We start from the raw sequence: 17,460 nt of genomic DNA, 5'->3' as shown, positions 1-17,460 counted from the left end.
TATATATTTTTGGCATTACAGTCAAAGAGATATCACTTTTAAATTCAAAATATATATTTCTAATATTTATAGGAATTAGTATTATAAGACTTCTGATTTATCTTGGAGTGAAGACACAGTTCAACTGATTTTTACAAAAAAGTAAGAAGATGTTTTCAAAAACAAAAAACAAAAAAGTAAGAAGAGCTCATCATGATGTTCAATTGTAAAGATTATTGCGACGAATCTAATACTTTTGATTTAGTTAAATTGAGAGAACCGGCACCCTCAGCCACATTTTCAAGGCTGCCTTCTTTTGAAGTGCTTCATATTTTTATAGAAGAATATCCTAACCATTGACGTTAATATCCCTGCTGGTATCTGGGTATCTATCAAGATTTTACTTAGAATGAAGAAAAAACTATATCGTGTTAGAAAAGAAAAAAAAAGAGCTAACCACCTGCAGACATATTTCGGAACTTCAGCCTTAATCTCCACAGTGGATTCGCCAGAGACAAGTGTTCCTGCTTTATTTATCATCCTTCCATTTACAAAGACTTTTCCTGTAAAGAAGAGAACTAGCTTCAAGAAATAATATTTTAGGACCAATATGATTACCAAAAAAAAGCCCGCATAAGCCTAAAATGCGCATCTAAGCACTTCCACGGAAATACAAAATGAAACAATACTTTGGTTTTTTAACCTTGTAAGATCCAGGACTGAATGAAGGTGCGGCTGTACTGCTCATATTGCTCTAGGCATACTTCGTCCAACCTTCGTTTCCTGTTGAGTTCAACAGAAAAATCCATTGAATTAATCTATAAAATTCTCTAGAATAAACACAAACTATCCAGCCAATTGAATGATACACAACCACAATACTCGATCAGAAAGAATTGAGAAAATAAAATAACAAGATATTCTTTCAAGCCCTCGTCGTCAATGCGTATATTAGGTTTCTCAATGCACATTTGGAACGAAACAAATCGACTGAATCTTACTTTCTTGCAACAATCAATTTCTTGGGTTTCTCGGTGCCAAGATTTCTCACTATTCGCAGACGAGAACTGACTCCTCCGCATGTCTCTACAAAAGGCGAGAATCTATGAATCCATCAGGATATCAATCAAAGCGCATGAACAGCCGAAGAAAAACTAACAGGAGAGAAATTAAAAAGCTATATTGTAGCAAAAAGTTAAACGACAGAAACCCAAAAATTAAAGATATGAAATAGAATCAAAAAGTTCAACGACAGGAACCCAAAATTGAAATGTGAGTCTAGAGACGTTTAGGAAATTCGTGGCTTGAAATTGTATTGGAAAGAGATGAAAATACGACGATCGAAAGAACCCGTAAGAATAATTTGTTACCCTCGTATGGCGCTAGCCAGAATTTGGAAGAAAGAAAGGAGCTTGATGAAGAACGCAATACTCGAACCCGTATGAAATCGATCGCCATTGCCAGTCTTCACTGGTCTCGAGCTTCCTCTGAAGGAGCGCTAAATTCTGGAGATTGATAATGTTTATGTATTTATATTTCTGGAGAACAGAGAGTCTATTTGTAAATAAAATCAAAATAAATATTATACTGAATTATGAGTCTCCAAAAAAATACAAAACATAAAATTTTTGGGGACTAAACTACATGGAATAGTTTAGTCCTCATTTTTTGGGGACTAAACCATGGAATAGTTTAGTCCTCATTTTTGGGGACTAAACTACGGTTGACTAACAAAGAAAGTATGAATTCAATTACATAATTTATCTAGCTCTGAAGTAGGAGAAGCTGAGAAGTATGCAAGTTTTGGAGCTTTGGTAAACTTTTAACATAGATATACTAAGGAAATTTGTGAGAATAAAGAAGTTGTATTCATATATTAGCACTATCTAAGAATGATTTCCAGAGCTGGAAGTTCTATGAATAGAACAACTAGTTCAGTTAAAACTTAATGATTTTCATATCAATAATTGTTGTTATTTATGCAGATAATTTTATAGCCATCACTAGCTTCTTCAATGACTTGCATGCCAAACAAATACATTTATCAACAAAAATATGCTTCAAACATAGCACTTGTTCCCATATAATAATAGCTTCACCCATAGGTATCTAGATACTGAAAATTAATTAAAAGGTGCCCAGTTCTTAATGTGTTAATGTGTGTTACAAATGAAATGATGTTACGTAACATTTTTCAAATCATGGGTAAAAGGTCTTGAATTGCAGCTTAGGTTCATGTATGTTCCAACAGATTTCATAATTTCACAAGGATTGGACTTATAATTAAACTATTGTATATATAGATTAAAAGAAAATTGGGATCAGTAAGATGACGTTTGTGAAAGATATCTATCTAGTTTTTAATTGATAAAGCCTAGATTTCAAATATAAGTATGTGTATTGAAGCCACAAGTTATTTTAGACCATATGTTAACTTTTTTAAGAGACGTGCATTTAGCATGATTTTTATCCTTACATCACTGTAGTTTATCTACATATTTAGTATCATTCAGATCTCCATCCAAGAATGCTTCAGAGACATACATCTCATGGATCTAGAATTCGTTTCTGATTTATATGGCCTAACAGTGGTGCGTTTAATAATAGGTATGAAAGTCTCCAAGAAATCATGGCCTTGTTGGTTTTACCCTTCTGGCATACTTGTGGCAGTCTATACTTGATTTTATAACCAATTTACACCCTGTGATATGTCAATTCGGATTTACTATGCACCAATGACCATTTATTACCCATCTTACAGCTTCGAGTTCTTATCTCACAGCCAGCATCAATTTTTTTGTTCTTGGATTCTATTGTAAACGATGTTGGTTCTTTGGAAGTTTACATCATTGTAGCAAGATATTGAGGAAAGGAATATTTACGATCTTAAATTTCTCTCTTCTACATTTTTTGTTTTTTGTACATTCTTCCTACATTTTTCTTTTACATTTTTCAAGGTTTAGACCTTGGAGGCAGACATTAATGAGTGGTAATCTGAATGTCTGAGTCCAGTTATGCCTTCTCATTAGTTTGAGAAGATATAATAATAGTGGAATGGACCGCAGAGAAATTATCTTCATCTAGTACTGATGATCAGAAAAATTGTTCCTGATTTTGAGTTAATTTTGCTTTACTAGTATCTATGTCAATATTTTGAATTGTGCATTATCCATGGGTTCATTTTTGGTAAGTGAGAACCCACATTTTAGTAGGTTAATATGGCCATATTTGCATTAAATTGATTATATGTGTGTGTTATCAGCCTAAAAGGATTAAGTTTATTTTTATAATTATATTTTGAATGTTATGAACTTTACGTATTTTATCTGATGTTAAATTCTGAAAGAACATAATTTTTTCAGTCAGAATATACTTTTCCGAAAACTTTTTGGCATTATATTTGAAGAGATATCATTTTTAAAATTCACATTATATAATTCTAACATTTTTATGAATTAATATATATATATTTATTTAATGGCTCTTTGACTTTTCCAAAATGGGAGGAGAGAGAAAATCAAAGGGCTGAGATTGATCCAAGTTCAAATCATGATATCTGATGACCCAAAAGGAGTTTCGGGCTCAAATTTTGAGTGAAGCTTTCTCCATAAGGTTGGACCTATAAATATAACCTCAGATTTTTGTAAAAACTATCTTTGAACTCACTTCCTTCTAGAGAGGCTGATTGAAAGAGAGTGAGGGTTTTGAAGGTCCATCTGGGTGTTCTTGGTGTCTTGAGTGCTTGGGGAAGATCAACGGAGAAGTTGAGAGGCTGATCTGGATCTAAGGTTACTCTCTTGCCTTGCATTGGTTTCTTTCCTTCACATCCCTTCAATTAAATCTACATCATCTTCTCCATCTCACAACCACCTTTACATTCTTTCATCAAATCCATCAGTTAGGTCATTATCATTTCTTCTTCCACCATTCTATTAAACCATCATCCATCCACATCCACTCACGTACATTTACCCACCTCATCATTCTATCTTCTTATTCATCTTCGACATCCATCATCAGTTCACATCTTCATCTATCTCACACCCTCATTTCCATTTGAGCTATCAATATTCTCCTATGTATTCATCATATTATTATTCATATCATCCTTATAATACAATAACTATCACCCTTTTCAACACCTTGGATTCATCACATCACAATCCCATCCTTTATATGTATCTCCTCTCATACCTCTTGAATCATCATTTAAAGAGTATTTAAGCCCTAACATCCGTTCCATGTGGAGACAACCCTTGCTCATCACTAACTAGTCGCATTATTTTATCAGTAAAGGTTTATAAATTATTACTTCTTAACTCAAATATCAATGACAAATTAACACTTTAAATTTGAGTTTATCAGTACGCACTAAGAAAAACAGGAATATCACTAATGTTTGCATCACTAGAGAAAGGAAAACTATGTTCAGACAAAATAATGTGTTGGGAGATAAACAAGTCATGTGTGTTGAGAGAATTATGTATGTATCCAACATCTAGGAAACTATATCCCATTAACCAATGTATTGAGTGAATGCAGCCTCATATTTGGGATGCGTGTACAACCAAACGTTATCAACCAAGAATAATTCGGTGATGTTTTAAAGAATACATCTAAAGGGGATTTTTTAAAATAATTGTTGTCACCACTATGTTGATGAGAATTTCAACTGTACCTACAGCCTCATCCCAAAATTTGCTTTGCCATCTAGCTTGAAGAAACAATATCAAAGGTGTTTCCACACGATGTGTGTATCCTGTGTGTAAAAATGTTGTTCTACAGCATGTGAACAAGACACCCTACGAACAATTCCATGTGTTTTGAAAAATGAATGAAGAGATGGATACTCCTCGCCCAATTAGGTATAATGTACTATACTTTTGTAGAGAAAGGATTTTTTATGTAATTCATCAATTACAGATAGCAGAAAAAAATCCTTTCATTGTATCAATCCAAGTAAGGTTACTGAAATCGTAAAAAATACATAATATTGGAAACCAGAATGTAACAGAACAAGTGAAGGCCCCTACAAACCAGAATGTCAATTATGGTTTTTATGATGCAGTAGAAGTTTTTGAGATTTATAAGTACAATGTGGTTCACAAATATAGTGTTTGCAGTGATGAGAGATAGGAAGCCCAAATTTATCTATTACAAGTTGAAGAATTAAAAATTATACTTTTTCAGCAAATTCCCAGTTTTAATTGACCATTAGTTCATGATCATTACTTTTGAGGAATTCAAAATTAAACCAACAAATTATACTTTTTCGTTTTACAAGTCAAGTGCCCTTTTTCCACGTATGAGACAAACAGTGGGTAAAGTCTGTCATTAATTGACCATTAGTTCATGATCTTGTAGGTTTTCTTGTCCTCTGCAAACAAGCCAATACAAAAAAAAACCCAATGCACACACTATTTGCTAATGTCAACTTATTAGTTAAAAACAGTTTTCACCAATTTCTGGAACATGAATCACACTATTTACATAAAGAGTTCTATCTCCTGTACTAGTTTTAGAACAGCCCATAGACAATATGTTCAAACTTGAGCCATTTACCCATCTGGAAATGATCATTCCCATTATAATTTTTCGGCAAAGTCATCATATACCGATCAGATGTGACATGATGTGTTGCTCCCCTACCTCAATTTGATTGAATTAAATATATAGGATCGTGGTTGTGATTGTCAAGATGCTACTATTTTTAACCAATTTTGCAGATATTAAATATATAGGCTCCCAACCTTGATGATTTCTGGAAAATATTACATTATTCTCCCTAGTTCTATGTCCAGAATAGAATTAAGTGATGAATGATAAATATGAAAATAAGGGCTTGTGTTTGTATAATTAGTGAAAAATAACAGATAAATATGGAGCAGCGAGAGGTGAAGAAGAATGATCAGAGGAGAGGTCGCACGACAAAGGTAGGGATCGACCAGGGACAAGCCACCTGAATAAGCAGTGAGGTAGAGATGATCAGAAGGGCGAAGATTTAGAGTTGGAGAAACAGAGCTTAAGCAGGGCTGAAGATCTCATTAGAGACTTTGGCTTAACTATAGGGATTAAACTAAAGAACTCTAAGGCTAACGGCAGATCCAAAGAAAGAATGGAAATATTGGCTGAAACCTACTCAGAAACTTGCATGGCAGAGGGAAAATGAAAGTAGTGACCCACTTGATCATCTAACTACTTATCGTTACCGTTGCGATTTCTCTCTTGTAACATAACAAATCTTAAACAATGGAATCAAAATTTAAATAATGACAAATACATGTCTCTGATGCTAAGTCTAACCTGCACTGGCCACATATGCTTCCATTGCAACAGATATTTAAACTGGAGGCCGCAGACGGTGTATAACCAGGTGCTAGAGAGAGATATTCTCAGTGACGAGCTCGTTGCCTTTCACCAAAGCCATCTTCCTCCACCTGGCAGAGTTGAAAAAAAATCACATTAGGATTTATTAAGTATAGATGCACGTATATGACCCCATATAAATCTCTCCAAGAGCAAATATACATGAGTTGAAAAAAATAATGTCTGTTCATAACTCAAAAAAAACATCTCCATTTATCTTCCGATAGATTAAGAGGGAGAGTACTCACAACTCTCTGTACATAGCGAGAGAAGTGTCCCAAAAAAAAACTTCTCCCTATCTCCATCTGCCACTATCACTATCTCCATCACCTCTCACCTCTCACTCTCTCTCTATCTATCTATCACTATCTCTCTCTCAATCTATATATGTATATATATATATATATCTCTATATATATTTCTATTTCTCTCTATCAAGCTCCATCTCTCTTTCTCTCTCTCTCTCTCTATATATATATATATATATCTGTCTCTCTCTATCAAGCTCTATCTCTCTCTATCAAGCTCTCTCTCTCTCTCTCTCTCTCTCTCTCTCTCTCTCTCTATATATATATATATATATATATATAAATGTATCCATCTCTCTCTATCAAGCTCTATCTCTCTATATATATATATATAGATCTCTCTATCTATCTCAGTAACCTCTAGCTGGTGTCGTTATATCCATGTTTGTCCTCACCAGGATGATAATGATAAAATCATCATGACCAATACTATTTGTCTTCACCGGGATGAAGATGACGAGACAATCGTCATCATCTATCTTCTTTTTCTTTCACGATCGTCTTTCTCTCTCAATATTCATCTCCATCTCCATCCACTTCTATCCCTATATCTATATCTACCTCCATGTGGTGTTCGCCATCACGGTAACTCTCCAGCTCAACATTCTTCCTTGTCTGGATGACAATCATGACATCATCATCGTCATCATCTGTAGTCCTCACAAGGATGTTGATGACAATGACAACGATGAGACAACGTCGACATCATCTCTCATCCTATCCCTTTGTAAACATCACTCCATGTCGAGAGACTGGAGAAATCAGCATCATCATCATCATCGGCATGCTAGCCTATGGACATTGACAATGATGGGTTTTGGATGCGATGACAATTTTCATCATCTATTTCTATCTTTATCTCCATCTATTTACAAAAGAAAACTTAAAAAAATTACCTCGATGAGAACTCGGCTTTGTTTCCTGGCCTTTGAACCCGTTCTGGATCCATCCCTCCCCTTCCTTTTCATTCTCTTATCTTCCACGTCATCATCCACTTCATCATCTACAATCACGATATAAGTGAATATGATACCGTGAACTTACAAAGTTTTTCTTTGGAAAAAGAAATCGTAAACTTATATAGGGTTTCTTTTTGAAATAGGACAATGGGTTTGGTTTCATGGTTTTGAATGGACTTACCATCCTTCTCTTCGACAGCTTTGCTGAAGCCACCAAAGTCTTCCATGTCCTCTTCTTCCTCCTCTAGGTCATAGCCCTCCACATACTCAATTTCTGGTTCCTGCAAATATAGTGATACACTCGTCAGTACTATCCTCGTTCCTAAATTCCTTCATCGCTGTCCATAAATTACGTCGTCGTCATCCATGTGTGGTTAGACTAATAAAAATGATGATAATAATCATTGGAAACCAGGCAGTGATGACTATGATAACGATAACATTAAATGATATCTTATCCTTGCAGCTGATGGATGACAATGGAGATGATGCCTCTACGAAATTCGACGAGGATGATAACATCATGGCTAAATCCTGTCTTAGTTGAGAAATTGATGGATGATGATGCTGCCTCTGTGAAACTGGATGACGATGATGATTATGATGAAGAAATTCAACAAAGGATGAGAGTGAAAACAGATGAAAATAACAACGGCCATAAGAAATCAAATGACGATAGTGAGGATGACAACACTTATTAATTCTATGTAAGTTTGGAAACTGATGGATGACGATGAAGCCTCTCAGAAATTGGATGATGATGATGATGACAACATGATGAAGAGCTTATCTCAGTTTAGAACCTGATAGATGACGATGGGATCTCTTTGAAAAAGGATGACAATGAAAACTATCATGAAAAATTCAACTGACGGATCACATTGACAATATCGACGACCACAACCCAAGGAAATCAGATGAATATGACCATGATGAAAACACAATTACATTCTACCCTCGCATTGAAAATGACTGTTGACAATGATAGTGACAACTCTTGTAAATCAGATGACGACAATGAAAATATGACTCAATGCTATCTTAGCTTAAAAAACGAAGGATGATGACGATGCCTCTATGACGCTGAAAGGCGATCATGATGACGAATTCAAAAAATAGATGACAATGAAGATGAAGATAATGACGAACCTAAGAAAACAGATTATGATGATGACAACATGACTAATTGCTACATAAGGTTGGAAACTGATGGATGACAATTGCGCTTCTTGGAAATTGGATGACAGTGATCATGACGATTTTTCATCAACCAATGGATAACTGCGATGATGAGGAATAAAAAGATGATTTTACCTCATCATCATCATCCACTCATCATTGTCATCGTCGGTGCAGAAGCATATGAAAGATTAACATCACCCGTGAAAGAGAAAGCAAAGGGAGTAAAAATGATGCGAAGGGTGATTGTCTTACCTCTTCCTCTTCTTCATCTTCTACATCAGCAATTTTCATTTCTTCCATGTTTAGAATGTTATCATAAGCTTCAACTGGGTAGTTATAGATATCTCCATACACACCCTTTTTCAGGCGTTCTAGCAGTTCTTTCTCGATGCTCTGCAAATTAAGGATCATGCACGAGAACCGTTAGCTAGAAGTCTTTAAAAAAGAGCAAAAGTCAAAAGCTTGGCGCCAGACTTTGACCTTGTCCAAGACAGCTGCTTTCTCTGCCTTTTCCTCTCTTCTGGCTTCTCGCTTCTGTTGCTTTCTGGGCATAGTCACGATCTTCTCCCTGCCAGAAAAATATGGCTTTCAAAAACTGTAAGATTTCAGCATAAGTTTTGGCCCAAAAACTCAATTTCCATCTGCCTTACATAGGCAAATGGATGATTACATGATCATATAAAAGACCTTAAGAAACATAAAAATACGAACATCCATGTTGCACCAGGTTCCTCTGCCCACATCTTCATCGATTAATAGAATATTTCAACACTTTTCAAATTGTTTGCAGAGTAAATCTTAGAAACAGAAGGTTATGGATCATTTGACATTGGGGAGAAATAGTCACATTTTTTCATTTTAATTTCGTATCAGGCTAAAATATATCTTCAGGAAGAGATCAACACACTATCAAAAGCAAAAAAAATGGACACACCTGACTTTCAGAACCAGCTTCCTCATGCGGATGCGATATTGAGTCATCTTTGTCAGACGCTGCTTGTTCTTGTGAACGAGAAATTTGGGCCAGTATTGCTATAAAAGAATAAAGTTATGTATTTATGCATCCTTAGAAGCTCCAGTTGAACAGCAGGAAAAAAAGAAGCCCCAATACCAGATGTTGATCAATTAGTTCCAGAGCCTTTTCATAGTTCCGCGGAAGCTTCACTCTTTCCCATAGGTCGTTTGGCTTATGGGCCCTCTCAATAGTTTTCATATACAAATAAAATACACCTGCACACAGAAGAATATCAGTTAACCAGATATGAGTAGAAGAACAAGACCCAACAATTTCCACTCAGCGGCATTAGCCTACCAAAAAAACCTAAACCCTTGTGAGGGATACATCATCTTAATTCAGCAAACCATATTAAAATGATGACTCGGAGATACGATAAGTCAGCCAAAGAATACCAGTTATAACTGTTAAACACTGCAGGAGAAACTGCTCTTCTGGATGCAATTGTGGGAAGCTAGGGTTGGGGAATAAGAATGTCAAACCCGTAACACAGCGACTACTGGCTTAAATTCGTTAGTAATGGGCCAAGAATAATAGAATACATCATAACTTTAGTTAATCAATACTGGCCTAGACACTCACAGCCCAATACCAGTTACAAAGAAAATAGATAAAAAAACACAGGGAAGGATGCCTGTATTCAACAATATCACTCAACAGGTTAAAATGAGTATATAGTTTCTAAGGAATGTCAAAAGGATTTCAAACATCCTTCAAACTAAGGTCATGGAATGGATCTGCAGGCATCAGCTTCACAACAACTATCAACATCAACTTCGGTTGACGACAACCCTGACAATTTTTGAAGTAGCGCAGAATAACGAAGATGGTTGATGTCGAAGGTTCAGCGGACGGTTATCATTGACGGTGGAATATAAATGCAAAAGTATTTAAAAATTTTGTTAAATTAAAGTCACAGGGATTGCCGACCATCATCTTCTTGTCATAGTCAACTACCATAGGAGACATCAAGAAAAAATGGACGGTTGACATTGATGGTGACACCAATGACAGTTGACAATGTAGACAGCAAGTCATTGCTGTCTTATCAGAGACCGAAGTCAATGTCAATGGGTTTGACCATCCATAGCTCATGAAGTGCAATTGTCAGCCTCTATATCGATTTACTCTATTGATCTCTCAGCAAATTGGCTATTGGCATCGCTCACAATCATCATCAAAAGAAACATGTTGAGATCAAGTGGAAATTGATTTGGGAATCCTGTACAGGAGGGACTTTCTCCCCCATTGATTTTAACGAAGTTCTTCATCTTCTATCTAATCTTAATCTCTCTCAACTGTGATAGGTGTACTTCGAAAACTCGACAGTGATGTCTGAAAGTGCATTCTTTAAATGCCAACCCTTCCCAGCAATGCGAGGGCCGAAAAAGCATTCTTCCACACGACCGTGCAGCATAGATACACAGGAGATAAATCTTACCAGCGACATTCTTTAATTGAAACGGTTTATTTCTATCTTTAGTTTAAAATATTAAGCTTGTCGAGCTAAGAAGTATGCCAGTAAATCGATCAAGTAATTTAATCAGAAATTTTACTGTTGATCGAATGTTTAAATTAACCGAATAAATAGATTTGAATGATTGGCAAAGACGAGGGCGTTTCTGCAGCTGTAAAGGAGGTAAAATCCAAGCGCAGGTCTATTGAAACACAATCAATTACTTTACTAGACGTAAAACCCAGACCAATGCCAAAGAGACAAGAAAAAATAAGGAAAACATTGAAATGGATGAGTCAAACAACCAGAGAAAACCTTGTCGATAAGTTTTAGGGAGAAAAAGCAACAAGCAAAGAAGCAAAAATAACCTTCATGATCACGAATAGTGGCATATCGGCTGTTGGCAAGAGGACAAGAGCTCCGGTTGCAAATTCCAGTCACATTATACGGATTCCGGCAGAAATTTCCAGTGACAATTCTGCGGAAAACGAAAACAATTTTACCATAAACCAAGATAAAATACAAAATTTAACCGGAATATGAAAATCGAAACCGATCGAACTCACTTTGACATGAAACTGCAGTGGTTGTGCCGGATAACCTGCCATATGACGTCGTCGTGCTGCATATCTCAATTCAAAAATTATCGAATGCTCAAGATATTGAATTGGAGCTGGCGCTTGAAGAAATTCTAGGGATTCTACGATGAGTGAAAAGTTTGCCGCGGCGGCGAGATAGTCTACAGAAGAAGAGGAAGAACAGGAAATCAAGGGTTTTTCTAATGTTTAACATTTTCAAAATACCCGACGGTATTTATAGTACTACGTTTCGCTTCTGTGCCCTCCGCTAAGGTGACGAGAGGATGACGGACAACGGATATTGGATGACGTATAATATATCATGGGTGTTGGATGACGGTAATATTTTCAAAATACCCGACGGTATTTATAGTACTACGTTTCGCTTCTGTGCCCTCCGCTAAGGTGACGAGAGGATGACGGACAACGGATATTGGATGACGTATAATATATCATGGGTGTTGGATGACGGTAATATATAATGGATGATGGATGACGGATGATAAATGATGGATAATGGATGATAAATGATAGATTATGGATGATAAATGATGGCTTATGGATGATAAATGATGGATAATGGATGATTATTGATGGATGGTGGATGATAAATGATGGATAATGGATGATAAATGATGGATAACGGATGATAAATGATGGATAACGGATGATAAATGATGGATGGCGGATGATAAATGATGGATGACGGATGATAAATGATGGATGATGGATGATAAGTGATGGATGATGGATGATAAGTGATGGATGATGGATGATAAGTGATGGATGATGGATGATAAGTGATGGATGATGGATGATAAATGATGGATAATGGATGATAAATGATGGATAATGGATGATAAATGATGGAAAATGGAGGATAAATGATAAATGATGGAGAATGGATGATAAATGATAATTGATGGATGATGTGTGATGGATTATGGGTGGGGGATGATGGATAAGGGGGTGACGGAAGACGGATGACAAAGGAATCTGATCAATATTTGGTTTAGTTTCTCTATCTCTTTGGGATCCCCCGACATCTTTCTTCCCCCCTCAACCCATAGTGACCCCTCTATCATCATGTTTTCAATTGGCCCTTTATGAATAAATCCCTCTTTCTACACATTATTAAGGTTTGTGAACGGATGATATGATGACATAGATGAAAGAACATAATGGAAACCAAAATTTGAAGTTTTTCAGTCATTTTTCTACACAGTTTTTTCGTGTATGCATCATATGTTCCATATAACCATCATTCTGTGTTCTGTTTGATAGAATATGTCTTTAGATCCATGCAACCATCTGATCTGGCTGTCGGCGCGTCATCAATAAAATGGATGTGTAGAAATAAGAGAAGAGAGCATTTGAAAGCTTTCATCATTGTACATCACTATCGCATAATATGTCATTTCACATCACTTCCATATCACTGAACAGCATCAGTGGCTGTCACCAATACTCCTGCATACTCTCTCTCTCTCTCTCTCTCTCTCTCTCTCTCTCTCTCTCTCTCTCTCTCTCTCTCTCTCTCTCTCTCTGTGTGTGTGTGTGTGTGTGTGTGTGTGTGTGTGTGTGTGTGTGTGGCACCAACCTTCTCCTATCTCTAAAGCTGTAGCATTTGCATGTGAACTTGTGAAGAGAGCTTTGTGAATGGACGCACAGAGAAAGAGACAGAACTTTTCATTTTTTTTAAGTTGTCACCACTGCCAACAAGAGGTTGTTTGACATTGGTCACACAATTAGATCCTCTGGGATATGTGGCTGAATTTTAGGCTTAAAAATGAACATCTTCTCACTATCTTTTTTTTTTCTAAATTTATTTGTAATACTCCATGATTGATGCTCATCTATCTTCTTACTGATACAATGATTTAACATGGTTAGGGAACCAAACTACTGGGCTCCCTAATCCATCCAAAATGTATCTATAACTTGGAAGGTCTATTTGTTTGGGAAAACTGATAGATCATTCGAGTTACAGACACAATTTTTACTCTTTGCACTCTTGTTTCAAAAAGTATAAGAATATTTCTAGAATGGATACGTCTTCAACTTTAACATGTCCTCACTTCAATATCCCCAAAAGTATAAGAATATTCATGTAATGGAGATGTCTTCAACTTTAACATGTCAACAGGTCTTTTAATGTCCTATGTCTACGATCCACTTCTGTGTCTCTAGTAGATAAGTCTTATTGACCTTGGTGCTTCAACCTGAAATTTGAGTACAATATTCCGCAGTTAGATTTCTCCAATTATTTTTATTTCATTTATTTAAAAATATAGTTTTCCCATTTTCAGCAGAAAGTAAAATGTCTTAACTACTTCTGATAAATGATTTTAATCGAGTTATAGGAAAATAAATTTCAATCTGTTAAATGGTACAAATAATTATGTGTCTGAAATTTCATAAACTGACAAATTTTATTTCAGCTACTAAGAAATAACTTTTTAACTGGTTAATTATGAGAATTCAGTTGAAACATAATTAAATATTTAATTATTGTTCATATTACAGATAGTTTTGGTGTGTAAAATTCATAAACCATTTAAAAAATGGTTCAGTTATTGCAAAAAAATCAATTATTGCTTACAGGGAAGATAACTTAGCATAAATTGCACAAGCCAAATAAAATTATTACAATAAACAGAATATTACTCACGGGCGTAGAGCTCAGTTGCGTCAATTGCAGAAGTCATTTAAAAATAGGTTCAGCTAAAGCAGAAGCAAATTTCAGTACGTATATCTTCAATAAGAAGTTATGAATTAGAATTTTTGAAATAACAGTAGGAAAACTTTTGGACTTCAAATATGTGGAATTTTATTTTTTAAAAACCTGTGATAGTTGACTAAAAACCTGTTGGTCTCAATTAGCAATTTTCAGGAATAAAAGGGGCTTAACTTGAAATGGGCCATTCAGTTTTAAAATAAACAAATGATTTGTCCCTTAACAAATAACCATCTGAAAACTTTAAATTCAAATGTTTAATAGCCCTAAAAATTTTATAATTACCTCAGTAAAATTTACTGATAAATCATCTCAGAAAATTTTGTCATGCATAAAAAATAAATACAATCAAAATACTCAAAATACTACATATTATCAACCAAAACTAATAGCATAAAAAATAAATCAATACACTTCTCAACAGATCCCTGTCTCATTCGCCACATCACATCATACATGAAACTCGTCTCGTCGCCATCAATATTATGATGTTACAAACTCGTCACTCTTGATGTCATTGACAACCATTCGATGCTCGTGATGTGATCACACACATAACATATGACAAATGTCAAACCCTAATCATGACCCATTCAAACTTTTCATCATATTATCCCATGTCATCCGAGATGGTTTGTCCATGGTTTACACATGTGAAAGATGACTAGTGACATAATGACGAAACAAATAGAAAATTATCTTTATCAATGAAGCTTTATTACAATGGTTACATTCATATTCATCTTCTTTTATATCTATCTCTCTTAAAATATTTTTCTAGTAAATAATGTTCCTGGTGTCTGTATATTATTTCTTTGGCCAGTCTGGCTCAATCCAGACTATGATTTTATTCCTTTTTCAGTTTTGTTCTTGATTTTCCTTGGTGATGACCGAGACTGTATTGATGCAGAACACCTCTTCAGCACTGGATGGCTTATCAATATAGATAATTCAAATTTTCTCAGAAATTTTTGTTATGATTTGTAAAGTCAGAGATATAGATGATGCATATAATAGAAAATCTAGCTCTTGCTTTCTCTTTATTTCTTTCTGTTGTCGCAACATCAGCGATGTCCACCTTTCTCATTCTTTCTGAGCTAACATCTATATGTTATATCCATTTATTTCACTCATTTTCCACATCTCTCTCCTTCTTTCATCTGTCTTTCACTCCCCCAATTTCTCTTATTTTCCAAGCAATCTCTTATTCTCTATTTTTTGGAGATATCAATATTTTTGTAGGCTGATTTGCGGTCCAGCTGTCTTGTTGTAGATCCAATTAAATACTGACAATCTTCCTGCGATGTTAATGTCTTTTCACATGAAAAAATCGTTTTCTTTATAAATTTAGCCAAAATATTGGTTTTTCCAAAGATAGAGAAGGATATACATCTATAAATGTCATCACTTATAAAAGTATTTAGTTTGACTTGTCTGAAGGAAGCATGTTTGATTTATTATTGTAATTATATGATCCTACTAAAGCTTATTATATGCATTAAACCTCTTTTCTCACTAGGCATGAAGTTTCTCTTGTTAATTCTTAATGAGTTTGTTTCACCTCTCTTGCATGACAATGATTAGCATAGTTTGATTATAAGACTAAATCTGGAAGTTTTATAGTTGGCTAGCTAGGTTTACATGGAATATTGTATGTCGAGTTATTTAATAATAACAATCGTTTACAAATTACAGGTTACAAAAGGTATTATATTTCTCATTCCAGTCTGTTCTAGTCCAAAGATCCAGGCCAAATCAGACCGCAAAACTTTAGTCCGACTGTGTTATTCCCTACTTTATATTTTCCTCTCTGCCAATTAGATCACATATAATTTGGCATCATAACTCTAAGCTTACTATGATTTACACATAGATTTAATTACAGGCCAGCCATACGTCCAGGCCTGACAGTAGGCTTTGCTATCCCTCCCTCCCATAACTACTAAAATTTTCTCTCATACTTTTTAAAGTAACAGTTTTTCTTTTCAGATATATATTGAGAACTTTAATACAACTGCTGATGAGAGACATGTATATATAAAGAGTGTGTGTGAAAGAGATATAAAGAAAAGTCATTAAGAGTAATTCAAGGGCTAGGATCGCGCCCAAACCTCATCAAAGCATGTGTTATCAGCATAGAGCCTCGGCGAGTGACCTCAGCCAGTCGCCCCACAAGTGGAATCTGAACTGTGTCCCTGTTATTCAGAGGCTTCTTATCCCACCTACAAAAAGAATCATAATCTAAATACTATAAATACAACATCTCACATTTATGGCATTTGAATAGACTATCACTGTGCCAAAAACTATGGCCATTAGCATGGGCTCTACTTCTCCACTTTAATCCTATTTAGGCAGGGAGTTTGACTCCTAACATTCTACATCATATCTTTAACTAACTTACCAGTCCTCATGTCGGATGATCTTTCCATCTTGTATATTTAGCTTGATGAGGGACACAACGCTAATGTCCTTCCCAAAGCATTTATAATGCTGCTTGTTGTCAATCAGCACCTGCATAAAATCACAGGAAAAAAAACAGTATACCAAATTAAAGATCTGCATTTTTTTCTTTGGCAAGATAAAACAGAAGCAATACCAACCTCTCCACTTCCAGGTCCTGTAATATTTTCTTCAACCCTGTATTCTGTAATCTTTGATTCGCTAAACACCTGATATGAACAAAGATATAATTTTCAAGGATGATCATGTTCATGTTCATATAAGTTGAGAACAAATAGTGTAAGAATGACTTCTACCAAGGAAAAGATTATTACCTTCGGCAAAGAGTAGAAGGCCGATTTGATCTGCTTCAATCTTTTCACAGAAAATTGACGTCGTAAATCTTTAAAAATCTGAAAATTCAAGATCCATCAGAGA

At 35.3% G+C, this 17,460-nt stretch overlaps 3 protein-coding genes across 4 annotated transcripts in view; all 3 read right to left on the bottom strand.

The window, feature by feature from the left end:
• LOC144716243 (bacterial hemolysin-like protein) overlaps positions 1-1,489 on the bottom strand; it is a 31,315-nt gene extending 29,826 nt beyond the window's left edge. The window contains exons 1-4 of the mRNA XM_078591341.1: positions 1,350-1,489; positions 981-1,065; positions 683-762; positions 440-542 (exon numbers count right to left, since the gene is read on the bottom strand). Coding sequence (XP_078447467.1) covers positions 440-542; positions 683-762; positions 981-1,065; positions 1,350-1,437 — 356 coding nt within the window. The 5' untranslated portion in view covers positions 1,438-1,489. The remainder of the gene's footprint in view (positions 1-439; positions 543-682; positions 763-980; positions 1,066-1,349) is intronic.
• Positions 1,490-5,787: 4,298 nt separating this feature from the next.
• Positions 5,788-12,061, bottom strand: LOC144716256 (MAK16 protein-like protein). Of its 2 annotated transcripts, XR_013584867.1 has the most exons (10): positions 11,832-12,061; positions 11,634-11,743; positions 9,906-10,024; positions 9,729-9,826; positions 9,275-9,362; positions 9,047-9,187; positions 7,794-7,893; positions 7,550-7,656; positions 6,283-6,416; positions 5,788-5,938 (listed from the first exon to the last, which is right to left on the bottom strand). XR_013584867.1 is itself a non-coding variant. In XM_078591360.1 (9 exons), the coding sequence occupies exons 1-9, from the start codon at positions 11,891-11,893 to the stop codon at positions 6,372-6,374; spliced, it is 870 nt and encodes a 289-aa protein (XP_078447486.1). In that variant the 5' UTR covers positions 11,894-12,061; the 3' UTR covers positions 6,197-6,371. The 2 variants fall into 2 exon arrangements, 1 of the variants encoding a protein (XP_078447486.1); XM_078591360.1 differs by lacking the exon at positions 5,788-5,938 and having other exon boundaries at positions 6,197-6,416.
• Positions 12,062-16,541: 4,480 nt separating this feature from the next.
• The window catches only part of LOC144716085 (Nuclear transport factor 2 (NTF2) family protein), a 1,719-nt gene continuing 800 nt past the window's right edge, over positions 16,542-17,460 (bottom strand). Inside the window, exons 4-7 of the mRNA XM_078591119.1 lie at positions 17,358-17,397; positions 17,184-17,252; positions 16,985-17,094; positions 16,542-16,802 (exon numbers count right to left, since the gene is read on the bottom strand). Coding sequence (XP_078447245.1) covers positions 16,667-16,802; positions 16,985-17,094; positions 17,184-17,252; positions 17,358-17,397 — 355 coding nt within the window. The 3' untranslated portion in view covers positions 16,542-16,666. The remainder of the gene's footprint in view (positions 16,803-16,984; positions 17,095-17,183; positions 17,253-17,357; positions 17,398-17,460) is intronic.

The sequence above is a fragment of the Wolffia australiana genome, chromosome 20 (genome assembly GCF_029677425.1).
Source record: "Wolffia australiana isolate 7733 chromosome 20, ASM2967742v1".
Classification (NCBI taxonomy): domain Eukaryota; kingdom Viridiplantae; phylum Streptophyta; class Magnoliopsida; order Alismatales; family Araceae; genus Wolffia; species Wolffia australiana.
This window is presented reverse-complemented; position numbering and strand designations above follow the sequence as displayed.

Excerpts from the sequence above, each read along its gene's own strand:
- LOC144716256 (XM_078591360.1), bottom strand. The coding sequence starts at position 11,893 with ATGCAGCACGACGACGTCATATGGCAGGTTATCCGGCACAACCACTGC. Across the intron at positions 9,188-9,274 it reads AAGCAGCTGTCTTGGACAAG|AGCATCGAGAAAGAACTGCT; the intron begins GTCAAAGTCTGG and ends CTTAATTTGCAG. Across the intron at positions 7,657-7,793 it reads AGCTGTCGAAGAGAAGGATG|ATGATGAAGTGGATGATGAC; the intron begins GTAAGTCCATTC and ends TCGTGATTGTAG.